Here is a 26,018-nt window from a genome sequence, read left to right as displayed (position 1 = left end):
TAAAGGAGAGCAAGTAGGCTCCACATGTAAGGAAAGATGACACTGGCCCCGCCTGTCATCTGAATCCTCGTCCCACCTGTCATCCTTTGGCTCGGCCCACCTGTCATCCTCTGGCTCGGCCCCAGCGGTCCGCCTTTCCTCGGGCCACCTGTCATTAACGATGACCGCCCCACCTGTCATGACGCACGGACGTGGCCCGCATGTAAGGTAACCAGACCCGTTAAGACCTGCCCGCTTGCACTGTCTCCTCGCAGCCCCACACGCTAGAAATGCGGCTCCGACCCCACCTGTCAGCACTCCCCGCAGCCCACCCGTCAGAAGCAAACGATCAAAGGGGCTTGACCGTTAGCAGGTGCTCCGTGAGGGTATTTGCGAGGAATCAGAAAGCGAACAAGTCTAGAAGCGAGTACAGTTTTGAGACCTGGGTATTCCTGAGTACAGCTAAGGGATGAGGGGCACAGAAATAAAAAAATCCTTTAAAAAACATTAGACATATTTAATAATCTCTTATACCAAGAGAGATATAATAAACAAAATACCCTAAAAGGGCTAGGAATTATGTACATGCAAATTAACCCAATAAATATTATCATGCGATTCTACATTCAACAAAGTAAAGATAGAAATAATGATATGATAGAAAAAGATAGTTTTTTTTATAATTTATCCAATTAATCTTTGTGGATTTTAAATTCTCTTGCACCTAGAGAAAAGTAATACTCCCTCCTTTTTCACAAAGAATGGCATGCTGAAAGATCGGTATGATCGACTAGAGGGGGGGTGAATAGGCGACTAACAAATTTTAATCCTTTTCTTTTTCTTTTCTAGAAAGATAGAAACACTTAACCTAGGGTTTACTAAATTCTTTAAAGGTAATGCAACCCTAGGATGAAGTGCAATAGCCGAAGCAACTAGATAACAAGAATGTAAAGGGTAAGAATGGATACCACACGAGGGACAAAAATTTCACCGGAGTTCCACCGATTGGGGTAGGTGTACGTCTTCGTTTGGAGGAGTGCTCTACCACAAATGTAGAGACGCCACAAAGGCTCACTCTATTCTCCTCTCACGGCACCACAAAGTGAAAGATCGGTATGGTCGGCTAGAGGGGGGGGGGTGAATAGGCGACTAACAAATTTTAATCTTTTTCCTTTTTCTTTTCTAAAAAGATACACACACTTAACCTAGGATTTACTAAATTCTCTAAAGGTAATGCAACCCTAGGATGAAGTGCAATAGCCGAAGCAACTAGATAACAAGAATGTAAAGGGTAAGAATGGATACCACACGAGACGAAGATTTCACCGGAGTCCACCGATTGGGGTAGGTGTACGTCTCCGTTTGGAGGAGTGCTCTACCACAAAGGTAGAGACGCCACAAAGGCTCACTCTATTCTCCTCTCACGACACCACAAAGGTGAGTGAGCTCCACTAATGGCTTCCTTGAAGGCGAAGACCGAACCTTTACAAACTTGATCGGGGTTTGCTCCACAACTCAATTGGAGGCTCCCAATCCAATCCTCAAGCTCCACAATCCCCAAGGGAAGAGCTCAAGGCAACCACTTCCGTCTAGGGCTTCCAAATGCCCAAGAGAAATGAAATCCACAAGAAAAACAAGGGGAATCAACTTTGTGACTTGGTGAAACCCTAGATCTAGGTCTTCTCCTCCAAGCCTCAAAGAATCAACAAGGGGGAAGCTTTATGGAGGGAGATCTAGTAGAATGAAGCTTAGGGAGTTCTTGGGAGAGAGGGGGTTGTTCTTTGCTTCGTGCTCGGGCAGAATAACCGTTGGGGACGAAGGGATATCTATTTGGACTACCCAAAATCTAACCGTTATGCACTGCGAGTTCCAGGGGCGGAACTTCTGCTGGCCACCGGAACTTCCGGTCGACCGGAAGTTCTGGCCCTGTTCCGGCTCAACTTCTGGAAATCCACAATGCATTCCAGTAGCGTTGCGGACCTGGTCCGGAAGTTGGGCGGAAGTTCCGTTGTTCCGGAACCCCACCGGAACTTCCGGACCTGGACAGGCAAATGCACAACAGTTAGGCTCTAGAGTTGGCTCTCTCTCACTTTTTGGGTAGGCTTTATGTGGATGTAAGATGTTTGTTTGTGTACGTGAAAGGCGATTCACCCATTATCTTCCCATGTGGACTCCCTCTTAATAGAACGGAGTTCCTACGACTCAATAACCGAAAAAGCCGCTAAAACTCCACTACTCTTCGTTTTCCAACTTGAGGGCATCGAATCGTTTTGCGCCATTTGATATCAAATCTGAAATACTTAACGCACGATTAGTCCACAACACCGGAAGTTTCGGCCCTGGTCCGGTTCAACTTCTGGAAATCCACAATGGATTCTAGTAGCGTTGCAGACCTGGTCCGGAGGTTGGGCAGAAGTTCCGGTGTACCGGAACCCCACCGGAACTTCCGGACCTGGGCAGGCAAATGCACACCAGTTAGGCTCTAGAGTTGGTTCTCTCTCACTTTTTGGTAGGCTTTATGTGGGTGCAAGATGTTTGTTTGTGTACGTGAAAAGCAATTCACCCATTACCTTCCCATGTGGACTCCCTCTTAATAGTACGGAGTTCCTACGACTCAACAACCGAAAAAGCCGCTAAAACTCCACTACTCTTCGTTTTCCAACTTGAGGGCATCGAATCGTTTTGCGCCATTTGATATCAAAACTGAAATACTTAACATACGATTAGTCCACAACACACGTTGTCATCACCACCAAAATTAACTAGGAGAGAAATGCCCTTTCACATGCACGCATCTCGAGATTTTACTTTGACTAACAATTAGGCTAATGATACAAGGATTGTGTGCTACAAAATTATATCATTAGGTTCGTATTTATAAAAAAAAAACTTTCACGGTATATAAAATTTATAACATACTCCCTCATTTTCACAAAGGTTGGCATATTTTGTTTTGTTAAGACAACACTTTGACCAAGAATTACTCTATTAATATGTAAGTTATATGATACGAAATCATGATCATTAGCAAGAACTTTTAAAGATGAATCCATTGATATAAATTTCATGTATGAAAAAACGCATATTGATAGAGTTTTCATTGGTCAAAGCCTTGTCTTAACGAAACAAAATACGACAACCTTTGTCTAGGCAGTATAATGTATATATGAGCGGTCTAATTGCTGGTCAAAGTTCGACCTCGAAATGTGTATGCGCTATTCTTTGTGAACAGGAGGGAGTAATGATAGACCAATAAAATATGATTATATTGTTCCAAATTTAGTGCTATCCATTAAATAGGACATTAATATATGCCATCAATGCACAAGAATTAATGTCAACAATTATTATTTGACAATAAATACGTCCAAGTTTTTCCTATAAATACATCCATGGAGAGTTCCTTTGAGACATATTCACTCATCATCTGCATTTCGCAGGTTATCAAATTGCCTCGCCGGTCTCCATGGCACAATTCTTGAGGGGCCATGTCCAAGGACTCTTACTTCTTTGTTTCACTCTTCTTGTGTGTTCTACCGTTCTAAGATGCACTTCTGGTAAGCCACAAAGAAAAGTTCATTTGTTGGGAACTCTAGACTTTTCGCCATGATTTTGAACCCGTTTTCGTGGTAGTTGATTGTGATTGATAGTGTTGGATCTTTTTCTGCTTAACATAATGTTTCTGCATATAAATATGTATACCGTTTTATTTTTATGATGTGAGAATAAACCAGTATTCTTCTGTATCAGGCAGAAGCATGAATGAGGTGGGTAGCAAGACAGCCATCGGAGTAAACAACACAATCAACGCTATTGAACGACCACCATGTTCGGAGGACCCGAGTCAAAATTATTGTTGTCAACTGGATAAATTGTGTTGGCCAAGCCTCGATGAGTGCTTTCATAATTGTCCGTGCAAGATACATTGTCACGGTGACTAAATTGCAATTTTGTAAGAATTTTGTAAGTCGCATGACTGAGTAATAAAGTGTTAGTCAAGTCGCGATCCATCTGGCTCGCTTGATGAAATTAATTGCACAATTTCAAGATCGAGTGAAGTCCGGTCTTGGTTACCACGCCTATACAGTACTATGCGCTGATTTTGACCACCCAACTCTAAAATACGCCATATTTCACCGTGCGCTCACATTAAAGTATTGCATACTATGTTGTCTTTATGATGAGAGGATAGATCCTGAAAATTCAGTTTGGGTCTAGAACACCAAACCTCTCTGCGTTAGAGACAATATTTAGGGATGGCATGTTAAATCAGTGGGGGATTTCACAAGTGCGACTGGACAACACACATGTGGACTTCCAATTCCGGATGTGTGCCATTTATTTGTACTTCACATATCCAAGGAAGTTAATTATTAATTAATATGTTAATTATGAATTCTCTAGGAATTCCTAAATTAATCAAAGATTAATCATGCAACCATTATCTTTTTGTTAATCTACTTCCTTCCCTAGTACTAAGAAGAAAAGTTGGATCCCGTAACAAGGTGTGGGGCCCATGCAGCCTTCCGTTGAGCCGGCGTGTCAGTCGTGAGTGCGGTATTGGGGTCCAAGTATAGACTCCTTAACGCGTCCCATATTTGTGTTCGTCCACATCCAAAACTGTGCACAAATGGATGAGATGCTTTGCCTAGCTCGCGAGCTTCTTTAAGCTACATCTAGCGAGCATGCACAACGCCTGTTTACATGCACATTTTTTCAGCACGTTTTCACCTCTAGCTTGAAAGGTTCACTGTACCGGAGGCCCAAACAGAACGTGGAAGAAGCCAAAGAGACTTCCAAAACAACAGTGTCATCGCCGCTGTCGCCGGGAAACAAAAACTAAAAGCAACTAGGACTAAAAACCCAACGAAAGATCGGGTTCCTCTCCCTACACCTACATGCGTCGAAACGGAACACAGAGACGACGGGGAACTGCGGCATTGCCGCCTGCGGAGTGCGGACACACTCCGCCTTTTCCTGAAACGACCGTCCGTCTGGCCGTGTGGGGCGGTTCTGGCGAGCGAGAGGTTGGGGACATTGCGAGGGATTTTCACCTGGTATTCCGAGATCTTCGAAACGGCTTAGGAAATTTCTTATTGGGCTAGATGGCTTTAGGAGACTGGGATCGGTCCCTTTTGCATCCACAAAAGCGGATCTTCGTAGCCCACTCGGCCCACGCATCGTCCAGAGGCTGGTTATTATTCCGTCACTCCCCCGGCGGCCCGACAGCGCAGCATCCAGCTTCGCCATGGCCGTCGCAAGCTTTCCCCGTGCCCGTACAGGTCCCTAGCGAAAGCTTCCCCATGCGGCATCTCCTCCTCCCGGCACCTCGGCAAGCATCTCCTCTCACCGCCCAAGCCCTGAGCCCAGGCGCAAGCTCCGGTCCCCAGATCCTCGCTCTGCCCATGGCGGCGCGGGCACAGGCGTGGCAGTTCGCGGCCGCCCTCGTCTTCTTCCACGGCTCCGAGTACGTCCTCGCCGCCGCTTTCCACGGTCACCGCAACGTCACCGCCACCTGTGAGCGAGCCGTTCACTCTTCCTCTCCGCTCCCCTCTTGTCTTCTTTGTGTAGATTACAGCACTAGAACTAATAGCTGAAGCAATTTATATTCCGTCCTAAGGATGAATTAGCCGTTGCAATTGATCCGATGAGGTTGTTTCTGGTTTTGTTTGATTCTGCTAGGATACAGGAATCGTCAGAGTATATCTGTGATGTCTAATCTATTGCAATTTTAGTAATTCTCTGTTTTAGTTTAACATAAACAAGCTACCAAGTGCTGTAATGTGACAGAATTTACTGGAAAGAAAGATCATGTAGCAATGCACCGACATCAAGGTTGAGGTCAAGCGTCAAAATCAGAAATTACAATCTGAGCACATTCATGGAGTAGTCTTTTACAAATGAAACTAGAAATTAATTAATAAAAAACTTACTTCATATGTCATTATGTATTTGGTATAGAGTTTGAATTAGAGCTAAAATAACCCTTTAAACTTGCTTAGCCCAACTTGTATTTTGCTTACTGACTGAACCTCAGAGCACGTAGTAATTCCTTGCCAAAACAGGGACGTGATTTCTCATTATGAAACAGTATAACTCTAGAAGTAGTCCCTGAAAATAGAACTTTACCTTAATGTTGTTTTTCCTGTAAAACTTTGCTGTACTGTTTTTGCGATTAGGATGACAATTCCGGTTTGATAAGATTTTTAAGTCGTACTGTTTTTGTTTGTGGGAATAAAATGTCCAATACACAGAAACATATAATGAAAGGAGGTTTCATTGGATGGAGTAACGCAATTAGAAGATTCATCATAACCACAGTTATCTGCTTGACACATAAGGCGATCAACCAGTATATGAAAGGACATTACCCATACATATATTCGGATTGCTAGTTCTTTTGTCCTTTTGTTTTTCTTGCCATTTAGTTGGTATTTGCATTACCCTAACATACCGCATGGCCATGTTGTGAGCTAATCAAGGTGCTTCTTGTTCAGCACTTCTTATCAGCAAGCAGTATGTTTTAGCAATGAGTTTTGCAATGCTGGAGCATCTGATAGAGAGTATTTTCTTCCCTGAACTAAAAGGGTATCAGTTTGTCAGTAATATTGGCCTTCTGATGGTTCTTACCGGTGAAGTTATTCGTAAAATCGCTGTTGTGACGGCTGGACGTGCCTTTACACATGTTATAAGAATTCAATATGAAGACCAGCACCAGTTGATTACTCATGGGGTGTATAGGTAATAGTCTATGTACTTATGTTGCATTACAATTCAATGTTAATAGTTCTTGAGTAATGTTATTGCATTTCCTTGCATTTGTTCCTTTTTGCAATATGAAATTGATGGTAGTTCTGCAAGTCCATTTGATAGTTACAGTTGCTAATGATTGGACTTAATTGTACAGATTTATGCGCCATCCTGGATATTCGGGCTTTCTTATATGGGCAGTAGGAACACAGCTTATGCTGTGCAATCCTGTATCTACAGTTGTGTTTGCATTGGTGTTGTGGCGATTCTTTTCAAAGCGGATACCGTATCCTTCTAACAGTACTCTGTTTTTATCCTTCATGTCCTAGGCTCCCCATTTTCAGGATGTACCCTTCAAAATCCAAGTGAATGTGAATATCTTCATATTAGAGTCAAGTATATTAGGTTTTTTCATTCTCCTACGGTTTTTCTTGTGATTCCTTCATTCAAGAGCAGGTACGAAGAATTTTTCTTGCGGCAGTTCTTTGGCTCTCAGTACGAAGAATATGCAGGGAAAGTGCACTCAGGCTTACCATTTATAAAGTGAATGTTTCAGATGCAAAGTATGTTATAGTTCTCGCCTTCCAAGGTTTCATTTCATATGATGTGTTTTGGATTAGCAGGTTTAACAGTCTTCTTTGTCACATTCTTTTCAATTCTCAAACCAGGAGGTTCTGTCACTCTGCTGGTATCTGTATCTTTTTTCTTTAAACAATAAAAGTAACTTTTAGCAGCTTCAAGTTTTGATTATTCAATCCAGAAACTGCTGTTTGTATATTATAGAAACCGCCTTACAATCTGTTTATACATAATAACCTCCCGCAATTATGTTTTCACAACTAAAGTGATTTTCACTCTTAACTTTAAGAAGCATGTTTGGGTCATGACCAAAACATATCAATCTGGCATGACGTTTCACATCTTACATATGAGTTTTCCACCATTCATATTTTTTAGCAGCATCTATCTATCCCTTCAAAAAAGTGTTCAATTCTGTGGACTGTCATTATAAGGAAAAGATTGTACGGATTTATGTCATACATATCCGGTAATTTCAAGTCAAGAAAGTTGCAAGTATCAGACTATGACACGAAGCAAGATGTTTGCTTATATAGTTATATGCTTCAAAGATTTGAATAGCTCCATGTGCATTGTGTAAGCTGCCTCATTGGTTTGTCCTGAACCAACCAATATTTGGAAGTATGTGGCATTGCCATCACTTTGTTAAACAATAAAAATGTATTGCAGCCTGCTTGTGTGGGGTCACTAGTGAAACAGACATTTTTGTTCCTTTTTAACTCAAGGATGAATCTGGAGACTGGATACTAATGTCTATGTTCTTTTTTCTGTTATATAGGTATGCTTACCTCCTGCCGCCCTTACCATTGACATGACTAAGTAAAGCACTTCACAGCATGGATTTAAGAGAGAGCAAATTTACGAGCTATGCCATGGATTTCATACAATACAAGGACAATCTGATGTTTTGTACTCTAGACTCAAGTAGACGAGTTTATCAGCTCATCAATCTGGTGCGAATCTAAATGGTTGGCTTATTAATTTTGTGTAAGCCCTGCCATTCACTAGATTCAACTGAATGAATAGTTTCCATCTTTCACGACAGTGGCGATGGTTTCGTCCTGTAGGTTCGTTGTGTGAAAGCCTTTTGCAGTGCAATTGTATCAAGTGTGGCCAACGTGTGTACTCCTGTATGCATTCCTTTTGGACATGCAGAAGAAAAGAGGGTCCTCATCTTCCGTGGAGCCTGAGAAGCATTTTTTTTAAGCATATGCTGCTGCTCTTTTTGACTTTGGTGCTCAGCTAAGCATATGTGGATGTGGTTCTCTTCTCAGCCTTAATTTAACTATGGAATAATCTGTCATTCTGCTCAGCTCTGCAAGTGAAACTTCGAGGAAGTATTATTCTGCCAATGGGAACTCCTTGAAGTTACTAGTGCCAGGCAGTATGGAAAAGGATGCCTTGTTATTCTGCCAATAGAAACTACCTGAAGTAACCTGGCGGACGGGCGAAAACCGCATTCCATTCGCTGCAGCGATAGCGACAAGATTTTTGATTTTGGAAACTTTTACTGTCAACATAAACGAAGTAGACGTCAGGTACGCCTAAGCTAGGAGGGCCACTTGGTCGGTCCAAAAGCACCCGTGCATCTTATCCCTCCGATCTAGTGACGTCTACTTTCAACTACTCCGATCTAGGCAATGATCTCAACCTTTGTTAGCATCGGGCATACCAAATCCCCTTTAGGCCCTTCGGCTCACATCAAATCCAGGGGTATTGAGAGGGATTGTGGGAAAAATTGAACTATAATCCTTTCCATTCCTTTTGGATCAAGGAAGGGACGGGTTAAACGCAATTTGCACTGATGATTGCGTGGACATATAGGTCAATATCATGCCTCACGGTGTTAAAAAAACTTTTCACCAGGATTTTTTTCTGGCATCATAAGCTTGGCGTTGAGGATGAGGTTTGGGACCTCACTCAGCTCGAAACAACTTCGTTTTGTGCTGGCATTCCTTGTTTCACTTGTGAAAACGCAGTGTGTTTTTCAACATCCTTATGTACGGCGTCGAGCTAGCCAACCTCAATGTTGTGAAGTATAATGTTGAGCAAAAGGGTTAGATTTAGTTAAACTTTTGTACATGGCTATTCTCCGTTAAGCTTTAAACAAGGAGTCTATTTTATCATTGTCACAATGATATGCATCTCCTACTTCGTAGTATTCATTGAAGTTTGCACTAGGATGACTAGAGTTTTTCTTGTGGATCGACTCTACCACCGCAACGGTACTTAGGAAGGTCGTGTTCAATCTCTCTTGTATCGTCCTCTTCCTCATCTCTCCCTTTCCCTTTGTCGGACCTGCCACCAATATGGTGGCATCATGTTTAGGAGCTAGTGCTCATGCGTCCTGATCGGCTATGCCTCCAAGCCTAATATGGCGGCCATTAGACCCGGGCATTATGTGCAGTCTCATCGGTTCGTCGCCGGTGAGCCCTCCTTCCTTTCTTTTTCCCACGCCCCCTTCCCGATTCCTCTTTCTTATTGCTCACATCCGGACGTCACAACGTTGTCCGCATCATAGAAATAAGACAAACATGCAACGGTACGCTCTTACGTAACGTAGACTCCGCTGATAGACAAAACTTGTGGCGTCGGCATAAATACATGGGCAAATGATGACACAGATGACACCGAAATTTGACCGGACGTGCCAGCAAAGGCTATTGCGTAACGTAGACTCCACTGTTAAATGCGTATGACTGTATGACGCCATCTCCCACGCAACAATCCTTACGTAACGGAAGCACAGACGTCCATGGAAACGTCGCGTCCTCCAACACAACCCATTGTTTTAGAAACGGTGTAAAAAAACTACTACTTCCTCCGTTCCGTACTAAGTGCGCAACTTTGTCTAAGTATGCGTTCTAGTGTCAGAAAGAGTACTATTTTAAAAATAATTAGCCAACTAAAACACTAAAGATCGGTTCATTGGTTAAAACTAAGGATAAATCCCTGCCAACCAAAATGGCTGAGAGTTAACTCTACCTTCCACTTTTGTACGCGCCCACTGGGATGGCCTGAGACGATGACTCCGGGTCTCCGGCTCCGCTCCAATTCAAACTCGGTCAGTACCCACTGCTAGAGAAGAACCACTTTCTTCCTCCTCGCGTCGGCTATAAATAACCGCCATCATACGCCCGGTTCCTCTGTTCTCCACTCCACTACCCACCCATCTTTCCTTTTCGCTCACTCTCTCGCCGCTAAAAAGGGATTGGTGCTTGCTTCCGCGCGTGACCTCGCCGTTGGTGTCGAATGGCTGCGGCTTCCGCTTCCTCGCCGCCCCCGACGCCCAAGTCGCCAAAGCTGCAGCCGCCGTCCGTGGAGCGCACGAGGGGCCCCTCGGGCCTCGAGAAGATCGTGCTTCGCGAGGCGCGCGGGTTCTCTGCGGAGGTATGTATGCACTTCAGCTGCCCACTTCCCCTCCTCCCGTTCCGAGTCGATTTGGGGGCGCATTCTGGGCGGATCCGTTGGGGGTTGGCTGGCCGACGAGTGGTGGTCAGAGGGCGTGGGATTTTGTGTGCGCGAACGGGCAGTTTTTTGTGCTTCGGCAGATGAATTCCTGGCGCATTACGCGGCCCGCTCTGATAGGGTCACTGTCTGGTAGTAGTACTCTGGTTAAGTGAAGGCGTGCTGGAAGTGTTTTAATTTTTCTTGTTCTCGCTTTCTCATCTTTTGATCAGAGGAATTAGCGGCGCCGTACGTTATCCTCTTGATGAGCTTGCTCAAATTGGTCGGCGATGCTATTGCAAGTTGTTTGCAACGAGAAAAGGAGTGCGAGGTTTGTGAAATCAAGGGATGTAGTTTTGTTCATGCGTCACTATATAGCATTCGCAACTTGGTCGTGCTTGACTGTAAACTGTGATGGTGATGAGACATAGGTCTCATGTAGGCAATTATCTTGTTCAGGGACCCGGTGGAATAGACGCACCGACTATGCAACCTGATAGCGAAAGGGACTAGGTTATCCCCTTATGTTTCCAAGACAGATAATGCTCACTTTGCTGGAATTTGGTCCCATATGCGTTTGATGGCCCTTTTAGGGGAGGTGCTATCCTCCTTGAGTTATTTATGATTAGTGGTGGGAACCACAGTACAGTAGGTTTCTAGTTTTAGTTCTGGCGTGTTAGGCCGGGTGAACTAAATTCAACTTAGATTGATGTGGTTCTTTCGGCGTACATGTCAGCTTCTGCCAGCTGCTTACCATGACCGAACCTTGCTGGAGTGAAGGTGTTTGAACCTGTGAACCTATCTGTGCTAAAGACAAATTTATAACTTCAAGGCAAACCTGTGTATCTGTTGTTCTCTTTCGCGGTCATGCATATATTGGAACGGAGGGCCCAACAGACAAAGCTTAGTACTCTGTTTTAAATTTTAGGGGGTATTTTGACTTTCTGATTTTGAACTTTGGCCATAATTTCTTGTACACTAACACTTTATAGATAGTTACAAAATCGCAATCACGAGAAAGTGCTTTCAAATACAAATCTAATGATATCAAGTTTATATAACTAATCCACATGATTAGATTAATTGTTGGTCAAAGCATGTATTTGAACGGTCATCACAATACAACCTACATTTTGCAATGGAGGGAGTAGCTTTATGCAAGGCATTTAATTTCCTTTTTTTTCTGTGCTAACTCTTGGGTTAATTTTGCCAAGGTAGCAACTATTTGTCTCTCAGCCTCAGAGGAGCCCACATAGCTTATTCAGAATCACATAATAGCAAAAGGGCGAGACATTTGATCTTACAAAAAGTTATTTGCTCCTATATGACATTTATAAATTTATCAGTGCCAAATGGTAAAGAAAAGAAAAACCTGCTTGTGGGCTGTGGAGCTATCATGACGATGGCAATATTGTCTGTTTTACATGAGTTAGCTATGATGAGTAGGTGAGCATTTAGTGTTATGCAGCTGTTTAAGTGAATCATTTTGTTACTCCTGTCACAGCAGTACTTAAAAGTTTCAGGTAGGATGTTCTAAACTTTGTTTTAGTGTCATGCTCGCATGCTACTAGGATTCTGCTACCCATTTAAATTCTGCTGAACTATTGCTGGCACAACCTTTTCACCTTTATTTTGACAAATCTCAAGAATAATCTATGCCACAAGATTAATGTTTATGGTTTGGATTTTGCATGTGTTATTGTTAAATTATCATCTCCTTTTTAGAACTAGACCTGACTTACCAATCAAGTGCGTTGTCTTTTGCTAGGTCTATCTATATGGCGGGCAAGTTACATCTTGGAAGAATGACCATGGGGATGAGTTACTTTTTGTAAGCAGCAAGGTACAGAACCATTCATGACGTCATGAATGACCTCATTGGCTGAGGCATTAATTTGTTGTATCGATAAATTTCTATAAGTCTATAAGATGTTTGTCCCATCCTTGCCATCCTTGTCCAACGAATTAATTTAGTTGTTTGTCCCCATTTGACTACAATCCTTTCACGTTCTGAATTGAAGTGTCCTTTTGAGCATAGCCACAAACAACTTCCTCGGCTTCTCCTGTATTGGCAATTTTGGCCTCTTTAAAGGTTTTAGTTTTGGAATTAACCCCTCTAAATGTGAAATTCCATGCATGCACTTTTGCTTAATTATCTAATGTTCTTTGTGTTGTTACTGCAGTAATTATAGCATCTCTCATTTGTGCTTTAAAATACAATTCCTTTTCAGGCCATTTCCAAATCTATCGGAGCAATTTCTGGTGGCATACCCATTTGCTTTCCCCAAGTATGGCAACTTCATCTATATTGACTTTCATGCATTCATAGTTTTTTTTGCCTGCTCCGGTCATCCAAAAGAACTATATAAATGCAGTTTGGAACGCATGGAAATTTAGAGAAACATGGATTTGCAAGGAACCGGTTATGGCTGATTGATGACAATCCTCCACCTCTTCCAGTAAACACTTCTATTAAAACTTTTGCTGATCTCATCCTGAAGCTTTCTGAAGAAGATCTCAAGATCTGGCCTCACAGGTTTGTGTTTAACCATCCCGAGATCATGTTTTCTTCTTTTCTTGAAGTTGCAAATGTTTGATTCTGCTTCTCATATATTTTTGTACTGACTACCACAGATTTGAATTTCGGTTAAGAGTTGCTCTTGGACCTAAAGGAGATTTAATTCTCACTTCTCGAATTAGAAACACCAACACTGATGGAAGACCTTTCTCATTTACATTTGCGTATCACACATACTTCTCCGTATCTGACATAAGGTGTGTGTATGCTTTTCAATTCCTTTTCCTCCTTCCTTTTATCAGCATTTTCACCTTCCAGAATATTTTAACCTGAAACTGCTCCAAGGGTTTGGAATTGGAACAGTGAAATAGAAAGTATGGTGTGAGTTCTTCTCAAATTTTCTCTACTGGTAAACATGCCCAAATAACTATTGAATTGTTGAAGAAAAGTAAATGTATGCTCAAGTGTTAATTTGTTTCCTCTCGATCTGAAGATCCAATCAACAGATAAGGACATATTAGTTACCTATCCTGGCTCCTGTTTGGATATTGTGTCCTCAATTCCTCATGCTAAGATAGTGGATGCTGTGGAACAGGGCTCTACAGTTGTACTTGAGTTTACCCATTGATAAATCTGTAATTCAAAAAGCTTTATCTCTGTAAAAGCACATAGGTGCACAGGGGCTACTGTGAGCAAGAACAAATGGTGACTCTAGATGAACATTTTTTGTGAAATTGAGCATTTTGAGTTTTATTTTCTGTAGTTTCATCTGTTCCAATACTTGAGAATTCACAACTGTATTATGTGCTTACTGAAACTGTCAAATTCCTCAGTGAAGTACGCATTGAAGGGCTGGAAACATTGGACTACTTTGACAACCTGAAGGGAAAAGAGAGATTCACAGAGCAGGGGGATGCTATCGTGTTTGAATCAGAGGTAAGTAAACCACTTCAATGTTACATATGACTATATGAAGCTACAGCTGCTGACCTCTTAACTTTGCTGTGAAGGTTGACAAAATATATCTGGATGCACCACCAAAAATTGCAATTATTGATCACGAGAAGAAAAGAACATTTGTACTTAGAAAAGATGGGCTTCCAGATGCTGGTAAGCTAATTTGGTAGAGGAATATCGTACCATATGGTTCATTTTTCATTATTCTCGGTAAATAGTCATACTTCCATTATCATTTCCCCTTCGTAGTTGTATGGAATCCATGGGACAAGAAGTCAAAAACCATGCAAGATCTTTGTGATGAAGACTATAAGCACATGCTGTGTGTGGAGCCTGCAGCTATTGAGAAGCCCATTACCTTGAAACCTGGTGAGGAATGGAAAGGAAGGATGGAGCTCTCAGCTGTTCCTTCCAGTTACTATAGCGGTCAGTTAGATCCAGATAAGGTTCTTCAAGGTTGAAAAATCTCACTTGGTACATAATCTAAGGTAATGCTTTGCTCTAGCTTTGCAATTTCTTTGGTTGCCTAGTTGGAAACTTGAGAACTGAGTTTTGCTCAGTTGGCTAGTGGCTTCTGTGCTCACTCAGTCCATCCGGGTTCAAGGCCTCGCTTCCCCGCTGTGCCTCATGGTTGTTCTAAATAAAAATGCCACAGGTGCTAGTTCCTGTTGGTTGAGTTTATTTATTTAGTTTTTTTTTGAAACATGGAACTACTTTGCCTACATCATGCTGCCGTGTTTGGGGTGAGACTGAAAACTATGAAAACCATTGACCAATGAACCAAGCATATTGCCGGCCACCAAAACGGGTTACAATATCTGGAAAGATCCATCCACACCGTGTGATGATCATCCCCAAGACTAAAACCATATTTCGCCAGATCATGCAGCAGGCAGTCTGCATTGGCTGTGAAGCAATCTCACAGGTAGCTAATTGCATATAGCCTAAATATAACTGTCATCCTTACAAGTCGTGTGAAGGAGCTTCATCACTTGTGTCATCAAATGGTCCACCAAAGGTTTGAACACAGTACAATATCAGTACGTACATACCTGTCACTTTTGACCGGATCACGCATAAAGGGATATCTATGGTTGGAATAGATTAGGACCAAAATACCCCTAGAATAATAAGGTATAAAGAGGAGGATAATGTTTAGATATGGGAAATTTCACCTCATGGTTGAAAAAGTGCCACACAACTAGGAAAAAAAAATCTTGGTCAAAAGTGCCGATTATTCTGTACTATTTGGAATATATCCATATGGAGTATCCGAGTAGTTAAAAAAAGGCATTTCTTGTGTCATCCTCACATGTAGGCATAGCTGCTGTTTTTGTTTTTAACTTGTGACTCTTCGCTTGCTGCAGGAACACCTCATATTGCCTGGTGATTTGGCTGGCCGGTTTCAACTTGCCGGTCTTCCTTTCCTCACCATCTCCACCTCTGTATGTTTATTTCGTTATATGTAGAAGGCGGCGAGCACCGAAATAACAAAATCGGCCCAGTGGCTCTCTCCTGGAACCTGTCCCCAGTGAACTCAGTTAGACAATAATAGCTAGTTTAGTGTTGCTTCCTGGCCATGTGGATATTGTATGATGATTCAACATCAGGCTAGGAAACCTACCAACTATTAGCAGACTGTTACCTGTACTTTTTCTATTAAGATATGTATAGGTACTACCTTAGGAACTTCCTGGTTGGTTGGAGATAAGTTAAGGAACATAATTTCTGCATTTGGTTTTGCACACTTTCTGCATGCAAGAACTTCATGTGATAATCTCCGCACTGATTATACAGTACTTTAACCCGGCCCTTTAACTTCATGTCCTGATGAAAGTACAAAACTACAAATGCATTCTACACCTTAGTAACAGAGAGATTATGTTGTTACCGCAGTGGAGAGCAAATGAGTGAAGCAGTGGAGTTTGCACAATCAAATCGTTCTGGATTTTGAGAACAAAAATGATTCTATGGTTTGTATTTGAGATTTAAGCCGGCGACCCTGTCTAGTCTAATGGCTTGAGGTGTTTATGGAAAGAGCAACCATTATCATAGACAAAGTTAAGATTTCCCACCAGCTGCAACTGCTTCTATTTGCTCCCATATGTTTGTTATGTGATCTGATCCTATCACTCGTCAACCATGAAAGGTCCCTTGGAAAAGAAAAAAGAAATAAAGAAAGAAAGAAAGAAAGAAAGAAAGAAAGAAAGCCGTCTGGCAAGTAGCGTTATCACTTATCAATATGACCCCTGTCAACGTCTGTATTCGTATGGATGAGATTGTGTACGTCTCCAACGACTTTACATGTTTGATTTTGAAATTGTCAATTATGTGTCAAGGATAAGGGTATGGCCTGTGAAGGTACGCCCCAGAGAGGTTGGTAGTAGATGGCGTCAGGTTCGCAGTCCAAACTGACCTTAGGTGATGTGGAGAGCTCTACTGTTGTGAATGCCTAAGGATCTCTCTCTTACATTTTCCTCTTCACACCGTTTCAAACCTAATATTGAATGTTTTGAAATGTGTCTAGGTGCATGTTCGAAAGGAAATATCAGATCTCCTGATCAAAATTTCCAAAAGAACAAAGGTATCAGTCGATGAATTCCATACCCAGACTAGTAACGGTTAACCACCTTGTAAAAAGAGTTTACGAAAAACAAAAGTGAGCATGTACAACACAATTTTCACCAAAAGGAAAAGTATGTACAGCACAGATAAACGGCATGCATTGAACACTGACAAAAGAAACTAGTAGTACTACCGAGCAAGTAAAACCTCCCACTTCGAGTTTATTTCCTGTCTCCTTTTCCCTTTTCACTGAATCTTGTGAACCGAAGGAGACCAAGAATCCTGAAGGCCCAAACAAATGATTCATTCTAGAAACAAGTACTAGAAGAAAAAGAATACAAATTTGTGTCTAGACATGCATGCAGAATTTCTTTTCTTTTTTTTTACACTGAACAAAAGGAAAGCAAGCGCGTTGCTAGTTGGTCTTCACGGCGACGGATTTGCAGATGGGGCACCAGTTCTTCTGCCGGAGCCAGTGCTGTATGCAGGCGATGTGGTAGTAGTGCCTGCACGCCATCTCGCCCACCTCCTCGCCGCCCGTGTACTCCTCCTGAAAACAGCAATCTCATGAGCCCCCGTCACGCTCCTTTTCCTCTCTTCATACTCGCAGAATTAATATCTGAAACTCTGGAAGGACGAACTTGGTCTGTTTACCTGGCATACGCTGCATTTTCTGTCGCAGTCTTGGTGCGTCTCAGGAGGAGCCGTGGGCGCGTACATGCTCCGGGCCAGGCACTTGGACAGCGCGTCCTCCGAAAGGCCCGTGTTCACGGTGCCGATCCGGTCGCCCAGCGCAAGCAATTCCTGAGAAATAGAGTGTCACATGAACAGATCCAAGAACCAGCAAAAATCAAGAACAATGCAGGCCAGCCAGCTAGGGGATTTAGTACCTCGTAGGACATGCCGTCGATGTCCATCCGCATCCCCCGGTGCCGGTCGCTGAGCATGAAGTAGTTCTCCAGCTGCAGAGGCAACAATTCCATAACGGCTAAGATCAACATTCAATTTGATCGTACAGTTCTCCAAGGAAATGAAAGTCTTTTGGATGGATGATCAACTATGCACATACCTCTTCGCTGCCTTCGACGTCGAAGCGCCAGTACCCACGGGAGTCCTCGCTGCCGTCCTCGAGAGACGGCAGCCTGCTTCCGCCTCCATGGAGACCGCTCCTGTACCTCGCCAGGAACCCGGACAGGAACGACGACCCATCCCCCGCCGCCGCCGCCGCCGCCGCTTGCTCCCCCCTCGCCGCCATCCGCTGCTCCACCCCCGCCTCCTGACCGCCGCCGTTTCTCCTCTCCGAACCCCTCCTCCCAGCACCGCCAGATCCCTCATCCGCTTTCCTCACCCGGGCCGCGGCCCGCCGCGACGCCGCCGACCGGCTCGAAGACCCACCGCGGAATCCCCCCGGCGACGAGGAAGACGAGGACGAGGACGAAGAGGGGCTCTTCTCCGCGGCCAGCAGCGACCGCTTCCTGGAGGACGCGCTCACCCGGTCCTTGAGCCGCGCGAGCAGGTCGCGCCCCGCGCCAGGAGGGTCGCCGCCGCTCGTCTCGGCGGTCTCCTCCCTCGTCTCCGTTCCGCTGCAGGACGTCACCGCATTGCTGCTGCCGCTGCTCCCCTGTGGGGATTTCCTGAGATTTTGCGACGATCTCCGCGGGGTTGATGATTCCTTGGCTGCTGCTGCTGATGATGATGATCTGTTGAGGGCTTGCCTGCATTTGTCGGCGGTGGAGTGCTTGGCGCTGCTGCAGGCGTGGCGGGAGCAGCAGGAGCCGGGCTTGCGGCGGGAGCTGTCTTCTCTGAAGAGCAGGATGGAGCCCCCCTTGGTGAAGAGCAGGCCGCCCACTGTCCGCCTCCCCATGTGCTCGTCCATTGGTAGTACCCACAGATGATCGCCTGGAACTGGAACTGAAAGGAAGTGGACTAGATCAGAATATATTCATCAGAACAGAGTAAATCGAATGATCGTCCAGACCATGATTCGATCGGTAAAAAGGAAAATCGTGATAGATAGCAGGCGAGCAGCCGCGGCAGGACAACGCTGCTCGAGGGTCGATGATGGTGTCAGCTAGCTCTCATGCATGTGTAATGCGAGATGGCATGATTACTATTCGTACAACCAGAATTACAAAGATTAGGCAGGCATGCGTACGAGATAATCACCGAGCGGCATGTGATTGCAATGTGCCTAACTAAAAGGCAGGGAATCAACATCGACATGTATAATTAACTCTGACCATTCCATGTAAGTCTGTAACTCTGCACATTAGCCCACGGAGTGAGCTTTCTTATGTACTCCATACAGGAAGTGGTAGACACTTGCATAGGAATATACTCTGTCAATAACTAAGGCTCCACGTGTCATTGCGGTGTTTTCATTGTCGAAAAAACATTCGCCTGTCTCCCAAGTTTTCACCGCACCAAAGTACTACGTATGTATATCATCTTTTCTTGAGATATATAAGTGTCGTGCAATTTCAGACTCCCGGCCCCGCTATACACACGGAGCCAATTGAGAGTAACATAGGCTCATAAGTTCCATGCTTTCGACGGCGAAAAATAGGCCTTGGGTGCAGCTTCAACCTAGGACTAAAAGCACATACATCTTCTTGAAAGTACAACAAAATCAGAAAAATAATACGGAGTAATTCAAGTGTTTTAGTCTAGGTGCTAATTCTGCTCTGCCAGTTCCCACGAGTCGTAGGACTAGCACATCGCGCTACCAATGGTTTTTCAGTGAGATTACTAAGGATGGCCCTAAACTGCCTTGTGTGTGCGTGTGTGTTTTATCCTTTCTTTTTGGAGATGTGTGTGTTTTAACCTTATTACTATGACAATCAAAGCCTCATCTAAGTCGACCACCTGAAGAAGCTAACTGCAACGTTCTCCCTTTCTCGTTAAAAATATGGTCCTTTCGGTGATACCCACCCCAACACGGCACAGCCCCGCAGTACTGTATCTGAACCAAAAGGTGTACTCAATCTGCTCTCCTGTTCCCAGAAATCCGATGGAAGAGAGGAGGCAGTTGACGCGTACGGGCTACATAAAAACACCCGCCGGTACCCCGGCCACCCAGACAGATGAAACAGTATCTACGTCTTGTAACCGAAAAGAATAACTGGACATGGGAATTAGGGAAAGGTACTACAAGAGAGAAATTTGTTGGTTTGAAACTTCCAGGGCATCCAAGCAACCGGGACACGCAGGGAAGGATACATACAGGACATAGGATTGAGTTGAGGGCGAAGAAAAGGATCGTTGGGTTAACAGAGGGTTTCAGAGAATAAGAAACCGGCCTCTCAATGACTTCCATGGCGCCTCCAGCCAGCCTCCCAAACCGGCAAGCGCCTAATCCATGGCCCCGTTTTCCCCTACCTTGTTGCGTTGTATGAACCCAAAAACGAAAAAAAAGAAAGAAACGAGAGAGGATTATTGGATTAAAACGCCCCTGAAGAACTCAGGAGACGAACCGCACGTACATACACAGACCAGTTCAGACTTGATCAGAGAGAGGCGACAACTGACAAGTGCAAAAACCAAACCAGGAAAAAGGACATCTATCTAAAGATATAGGAATCGCATGATCAAACGTAACACCTGAACAGGTTTATGAGGGAAGAGCAACGACTAACCTTCCTTCTCTGGCCGGATATATCCCTCCCTCCAATGGAACTGGCCGGGAAAGAGGCCAGATTAAATCCCCAGAATCAGAGAGTGGAGGCGGAGAGAGAGAGAGGCAGGGAGGGGTAAGAAGAAGCAGTGGAGTTCTTATATATAGATGCCACAAGAAACCTCCCACACACAGAGAGAGGAAGGGAGGAGAAGCTTGAACAGAAGGGGGAACAAAACAGAGACCGGGAACGCAAACAAAGAAGAAGAGGAGGAGGCACCGAGGCTGGCAGAGGCGTCCGTGGCGGCCCCCCGGGGAATCGGATCTGGGCCGTCGGATGGGGCGGGAGAGTAGGATCAGACGGGGGGATAGAGAGATGGCCGGCGCGGGGCCCGCTCCGACGGAAAGAGCCCCACCACTCGATTTTCCCTGCCGGATCGTTTGCCGCCCGTCGAGCCGGAGGGGCCGACAGGTGGGTCCGCCGTGTTGCCTGAGATTTTATTTTAGTTTTGCGATCGTGAAGCAATATCCGCGTTTTAGTGCCATAATTCTGCCTAACTAAATTGCTATGATATGGTTTTATATGTCTGATTCTGTACGAGATACCGTAGATCAGGACAAAAAAAAAATCGGTACAGATTTCACAGAAAGAGCATTTATAATGACTTTAGAGGCTTTTTTTTTATCTAAATGATGTTAAAATGTGTTCTGGGAAATGATGTTTGGGCCTAAGTGTGCACGCATGGTGTGGTAAACATACATGCTTACAGCAGAAACGTGTCCCTTGTTATATTCAGTTCTGGGTTGTGTTTGTGTGTCCCATGTTTGTAAAGCGAAAATTTGTTAAGTTAGTACTTACTTTATGTGGTGTTGATAATCAGTTGGTTGGTTATTTATTTAGGACGAACCCAACCACGTTGGTTTACCAACTTGGACGAGGCTGTAAAGTGCAAAGCACCATGCATGCATGCTCAATTTTGCAGTACTCGCTCGATCTTTAATTTCCTTCAAAAAAAATTCCCCGGTAAACAGCGGAGAGGTTGCACTGCTCTGTGCTCACTGTTTTCCTTTTTCCTTTTGAGTCAGACACGTCGATAATCGATTAAAAGCTCTGCACTTAAGAAATAAAAAAAACCGGCCGAAAACAACATCGATTCACTAATAAAATTCCGATGCTATCGTATTCGTATGGCATATCAGCGCCAAAGGTAGGATGACAACAACTGAGCTTTCATCTGGACGAACACATCACGCATGCTATTAAGTATTGACTCCAACCCCGTAAGAACTTATCAGCAAATGTTATTATAACTCTAATCCCGATTGCACACGCCATGGAAGCTCGAATCTTCCAGGAAAATAACGGATAACAGTTGTACTGTATTATAACTGGCAGCAGTCGCTAGATTCTCCAGATGGAAGAAGAAGGGGGCAAAGGTTCGAGGCTCTTTTTTCCGTGTCACCAAGTTTGTGGCTCACGGTATGCTTCTGACTTATACGGCACAAATTTGCTTGCAGATCGTTCTCATACATACGGGTGAGGTGCGTACGTGGCTTGCGTAGATGACTCCGTCGAGTTCACATACGCGTTTTCAGTTTCACAAGAAGGTGAAAGAGAAAGAATACATTATGGATTACCTGTACGTTTTTTTTTGAACTGTCTAAAAGTAGAATCAAAATGGCGCCAGTATCACCATAATAGTAATATCATTCTCACAAGTCAAAAACCAAGTACCAGTGCCAAAGCATAAAAGAAGCCAAGAACTGGCCAACACAAGACTATTCCATATATCTTAAAGAACATATGGGGTCCGGCAAAAGCAAACTGAAAAAACAGGCCATAACTGTTCGACCAAATTCAGGAGGATGTGTGCGTGCACGATATATAATGGCGTTCTCCACTTTATCTTTTGTTCGGTGTAAGCTACTACTCCAAAAACTAAAGTTAAAATCTGGCGGGCGTGTATATCAGTATATACACGCCCGCCAGATTTTGAGTTGGAGTTGGACTGAGTTGGAGTTGGACTGAACCGTGCTGCCACTAGGAGCATTAGTGCGATGATGATGGCGCAAAGCCAGTGCAAGGCCGGCACCAAAAGAAAGTAAGCAGGAGTAAGAACGAAAGGCGACCCGGGGAAAGGGAAATCGGCAGTTGACGTACGGGAGCTGGCGGCTGCAGCCGCCTGCGGGTACCCTAATTTAAGTTAACCCCTTTGCTTTTTACTGATGATTTTGGCTTTTTGGGGCACCCTGTTGACATGCACAAGGCACATGAATAGCGATATGGAGTCACGATAGTTATATGATTTACACTCCAACGCAGCATGTTATGTTATGTTATGCTTATGCATGCCCTGCCGACTGCCGTGGTCAAATGGCGACGGCGCGAGGAGAAATTTGTAGTCTAAAGGAAGGAAGAGCCATTCGCAGTGCGGGAGATTCTTCGGTTTCGACCTTTCACGGCGGCTGCACGAGTCAACGTAAGGGAAAACAAATTGAAGGCCAAGTTGTTGCTTGTACCTTTCCTCTAAAAGAGTAGTATGGTTCACCTCTTGTCTTTCAGGGATGAAACTCTGGATTTGGCTCCACGTGTCATCGTGTGTTTTGCAAGACGCATTTTTTTTTTCCGATTGGAGACAGTAAGACCGTTCATCAGTGTGTCAACTTTTCAAGTTGTATGTCTTATGCAGGTGTGTGAGTTTTTTTTTTCCCTAAAAGGAGGTGGGTGCGAGTTTTTTATGGTGTGACTATACCTTTTGGAGATGCCTGTAACTTAATCGACTTAAAATAGTTACGAGGCCTAATTCAATACGAGTATTTTCACGTTTTTTCTTTAACTGATTTTGCTCTTTTTTTGCCTAATCCTTTTCTTTCTCATGCCTCCTTCCTCTCTCGCAAAGTATCTGCAGGCTAAACTATTATTTCGACAATCCCATTGGTGATATTGTGCGAAATTGTGTCTACTATGACGGTGTGAAATTTCGTCTCGATCCGACGGTGAAATCTCCGGCCAACTCCAAAACACTAAGTGTTGTTCGGATTCCTCGCGGCCGTTTGTAACAGCACAAATTTCTGACTTGTTCGCATGTTTCCCGTTGATCCAATCATTATTTCGACGATCCCTTCGGTGAGATTGTGCGGAATTTTGTCTACTAACACAGTGTAAAATTGCGTCACGATCCAACGGTTGAATCTCCAGAAAACTTTAAAATATAGAGTGTTGTTTGAATTTCTCGCATACCTGCGAGACATCACAAACGTCCAAATTGTTCGCATGTTCCCCGCTGCCTCAAGAAATATTTCGACGATCCCTTCGGTGAGAATCTGCGGAATTTTGTCTATCACTACAATGTGAAATTTCGTCGCGATCCAACGGTGGAATCTCCGAAAAATTGTAAAATACCGAGTGCTGTTTGGATTTCTCACAGCCGTGCGGGACAGCACAAACGTCGGACTTGTTCGCATGTTTCCTGCTGGCTCAAGAAGTATTTTGCTGATCCCTTCTGTGGGATTGTGCGGAATTGTGTCTACTACAAACTCGTGAAATTTTGTCGCGATCCAACGTTGCAGTTTCCGGCAAAATCAAAAACACCTACTGTTGTTCGGAGCCATGTGAAAAGAAAAGAAGAAAATATTAATTATTGTCAATCATGAGCTTTTTTATGAAGGGGTACGAAGTGAACTGAACGGTCCTTGTGTTTTCGTTGGAGAAGAGGGGGGTGTATTGAATCAGAAATCAATAGTTATTTCTCATCTAATATTAGTAACCGTCTGATCAAGATCTTCTTGACTCTTTTGTAGTTCCACGAATTTCATGTCTAAATCGAATGGTTTTCAATAGTTATTTCACTCACGCGGGAAATAGCAAAACCAACTTCTTTTGAAGAAAGCGACATACGCTCGCGAATTAAGCGAAATACGGAACCAGTTGGACCATTAACTTCATAGTTTATATGACATTGGCATTATGCATATGGAATATGGAGTAAACAGTAGTCGTCTCCACTTGTCGAATTCGGAAACGGAAGTTGATTCAGGAATAAGCCCCCGATCCAAAGCTGCAATATAAAACTTCCACCTGACTCTGTTTTGAGTTTTCCATGTTCTTTGTAGTTCTTCGCCAGTCTTGTAAAGCCGTCTGTCTTTTTATTATTGCCTCCATGCTGAAATCGACAATCTGGGAAATTTAACTCACACTCCTTGCGCACAGGAATCATGGCAGCCATGGGCTCTGAAGCCTTAGGCCTCACCTTTTGCATCCCCTTTGTGCCATCATGATTACGAGGAATCAAGCAAGCAAGCTATCTGCACAATTATACGACTAGAAGCTACATGGCCTCTCTTTTTCTAGTATGTACTTGGTGTTTAGACAAGGTCGCACACATTGGGATACCTTTGTCTTAGCTTTACTTTGCATCCTCATGGCTCTGACCGTCTTGTACTTATTATATTCTCCTCGTGCCGTATCAGCGTCATGCTATCATAATTCTATTCAATTCATGTTTCTCTCACACGTACATAGGCGGCCCACTGTTTTTTGTTTTTATATTTGTGTTTGAGATAAGCTGATGGATGGATGACAATTGGCAATTGCTTGCGTACGTTCTCAATACCATGGCCTACTAAGATCCATCCATATCTTTGTAACATCACATGATGCAGCAATGAAGGTAGGATAATTTTTTTGCATTCGTTTTGTGCTTTGGTTTTTGAATTGGGAGTACTCCCTCCGATCCTAAATTGTTGTCGAAATATTACATGTATCTAGATGCTTTTTAAGAATAGATACATTCATATTTGGTCAAATTTGAGTCAAAAATTTAGGATCACAGGGAGTGCCTTTCAGCGTGTTGTGTTGGTGTAATAATTCGACACGGCACGGCGCTTCATGATTTGGATTATGGCCGTCTTCTGTGTCCCTCTTTTTCAGTTCTCCCTACACTTAGCATCCTCTGACCAATCATTATTCAGAGCGCCTTGATAAGAGATGCTTTTCAGTTACCTCCTCGGTCTTCCTATTTGTCGCTTTCTTCGTTAGAAAGCGAAAGGATGAGAGCGCAATAGTGTTTAAGTTTGGTTTTGTTACAGTGTTTTGAGCAGTGATGTTTCCAAAACTGCACTGTTGTTTCTTCAGGGCATATGCCCTTCACAGCGGTGAGGTTTCAGGTTTCGCAAAATTCAGAAGCATCTTGACGGGATTGTATTTCACTGTCAACTCAATAAAATTTCACTTTCACCAAACTCTCAAGTCGACGCCATGTTTAATCACAGCTGAATAGAAAAAATAAGCTACGGAGTACTTGCCAAACTGACCTGCGACTGCATGTTCGTATTAAAGTGGTTGCGTCGCTACAAAAGGGACATGTCGATACATAAGGCCACGGTCGCCTCTTGGCAAGGAAATTAACGGCCCATTGTATGTCGCTTCCTTGGCTCTGCCCGGTTTCTGTTAAGTGTCAACTTCGAGCATGCTGCAAGTTGCACCTGTCATGGTCCATTAAACCAAACCCCACGAAAGGCATAGCCCTTGAACATGATTCTGTTGCTAATCCGTCTCCTTTTTATTTTGCCACACCACAAAATAGCACATAACATCAAGAAGAAAGTATG

The 26,018-nt window shown here is 43.7% G+C and overlaps 3 protein-coding genes and 1 long non-coding RNA gene across 4 annotated transcripts; 2 read left to right on the top strand and 2 right to left on the bottom strand.

The window, feature by feature from the left end:
• The first annotated feature begins 5,029 nt into the window (after nt 1-5,029).
• Nucleotides 5,030-8,517, top strand: LOC100846368 (probable protein-S-isoprenylcysteine O-methyltransferase). Its single transcript, XM_003580438.4, has 5 exons — nt 5,030-5,496; nt 6,477-6,720; nt 6,887-7,015; nt 7,186-7,292; nt 8,087-8,517. The coding sequence occupies exons 1-4, from the start codon at nt 5,085-5,087 to the stop codon at nt 7,274-7,276; spliced, it is 876 nt and encodes a 291-aa protein (XP_003580486.2). The 5' UTR covers nt 5,030-5,084; the 3' UTR covers nt 7,277-7,292; nt 8,087-8,517.
• A 1,787-nt stretch (nt 8,518-10,304) lies between these two features.
• Nucleotides 10,305-15,977, top strand: LOC100834458 (putative glucose-6-phosphate 1-epimerase). The gene is made up of 9 exons (XM_003580403.4): nt 10,305-10,698; nt 12,524-12,598; nt 12,987-13,043; nt 13,131-13,291; nt 13,390-13,530; nt 14,107-14,209; nt 14,284-14,383; nt 14,480-14,718; nt 15,598-15,977. The coding sequence occupies exons 1-8, from the start codon at nt 10,561-10,563 to the stop codon at nt 14,689-14,691; spliced, it is 987 nt and encodes a 328-aa protein (XP_003580451.1). The 5' UTR covers nt 10,305-10,560; the 3' UTR covers nt 14,692-14,718; nt 15,598-15,977.
• LOC104585421 lies at nt 13,148-14,555 on the bottom strand. The gene is made up of 4 exons (XR_733237.3): nt 14,414-14,555; nt 14,086-14,298; nt 13,799-13,906; nt 13,148-13,608 (listed from the first exon to the last, which is right to left on the bottom strand). It is a non-coding gene; the product is annotated as an uncharacterized LOC104585421 (long non-coding RNA).
• Nucleotides 15,978-16,896: 919 nt separating the features above from the next.
• Nucleotides 16,897-20,618, bottom strand: LOC100843433 (E3 ubiquitin-protein ligase RLIM). Its single transcript, XM_003581570.4, has 5 exons — nt 20,431-20,618; nt 17,865-18,706; nt 17,686-17,757; nt 17,450-17,599; nt 16,897-17,345 (listed from the first exon to the last, which is right to left on the bottom strand). Exons 2-5 carry the CDS (start codon nt 18,669-18,671, stop codon nt 17,211-17,213), a joined length of 1,164 nt encoding a protein of 387 aa, XP_003581618.1. The 5' UTR covers nt 18,672-18,706; nt 20,431-20,618; the 3' UTR covers nt 16,897-17,210.
• Nucleotides 20,619-26,018: the final 5,400 nt, after the last annotated feature.

This window comes from Brachypodium distachyon, chromosome 5 (genome assembly GCF_000005505.3).
Source record: "Brachypodium distachyon strain Bd21 chromosome 5, Brachypodium_distachyon_v3.0, whole genome shotgun sequence".
Classification (NCBI taxonomy): Eukaryota; Viridiplantae; Streptophyta; class Magnoliopsida; order Poales; family Poaceae; genus Brachypodium; species Brachypodium distachyon.
This window is presented reverse-complemented; position numbering and strand designations above follow the sequence as displayed.

What these genes read in the sequence shown, in the direction of transcription:
- LOC100834458 (XM_003580403.4), top strand. Translation starts at nt 10,561, where the DNA reads ATGGCTGCGGCTTCCGCTTCCTCGCCGCCCCCGACGCCCAAGTCGCCA. An exon ending in CTATCGTGTTTGAATCAGAG is followed by an intron (nt 14,210 to 14,283) that starts GTAAGTAAACCA and finishes TTTGCTGTGAAG; the next exon opens with GTTGACAAAATATATCTGGA. An exon ending in AGATGGGCTTCCAGATGCTG is followed by an intron (nt 14,384 to 14,479) that starts GTAAGCTAATTT and finishes TCCCCTTCGTAG; the next exon opens with TTGTATGGAATCCATGGGAC.
- LOC100846368 (XM_003580438.4), top strand. Translation starts at nt 5,085, where the DNA reads ATGGCTTTAGGAGACTGGGATCGGTCCCTTTTGCATCCACAAAAGCGG. An exon ending in CCGCAACGTCACCGCCACCT is followed by an intron (nt 5,497 to 6,476) that starts GTGAGCGAGCCG and finishes CTTCTTGTTCAG; the next exon opens with CACTTCTTATCAGCAAGCAG. An exon ending in ATTACTCATGGGGTGTATAG is followed by an intron (nt 6,721 to 6,886) that starts GTAATAGTCTAT and finishes TTAATTGTACAG; the next exon opens with ATTTATGCGCCATCCTGGAT.
- LOC100843433 (XM_003581570.4), bottom strand. Translation starts at nt 18,671, where the DNA reads ATGGACGAGCACATGGGGAGGCGGACAGTGGGCGGCCTGCTCTTCACC. An exon ending in ACGTCGAAGGCAGCGAAGAG is followed by an intron (nt 17,758 to 17,864) that starts GTATGTGCATAG and finishes TTGCCTCTGCAG; the next exon opens with CTGGAGAACTACTTCATGCT. An exon ending in TCGACGGCATGTCCTACGAG is followed by an intron (nt 17,600 to 17,685) that starts GTACTAAATCCC and finishes TCTATTTCTCAG; the next exon opens with GAATTGCTTGCGCTGGGCGA.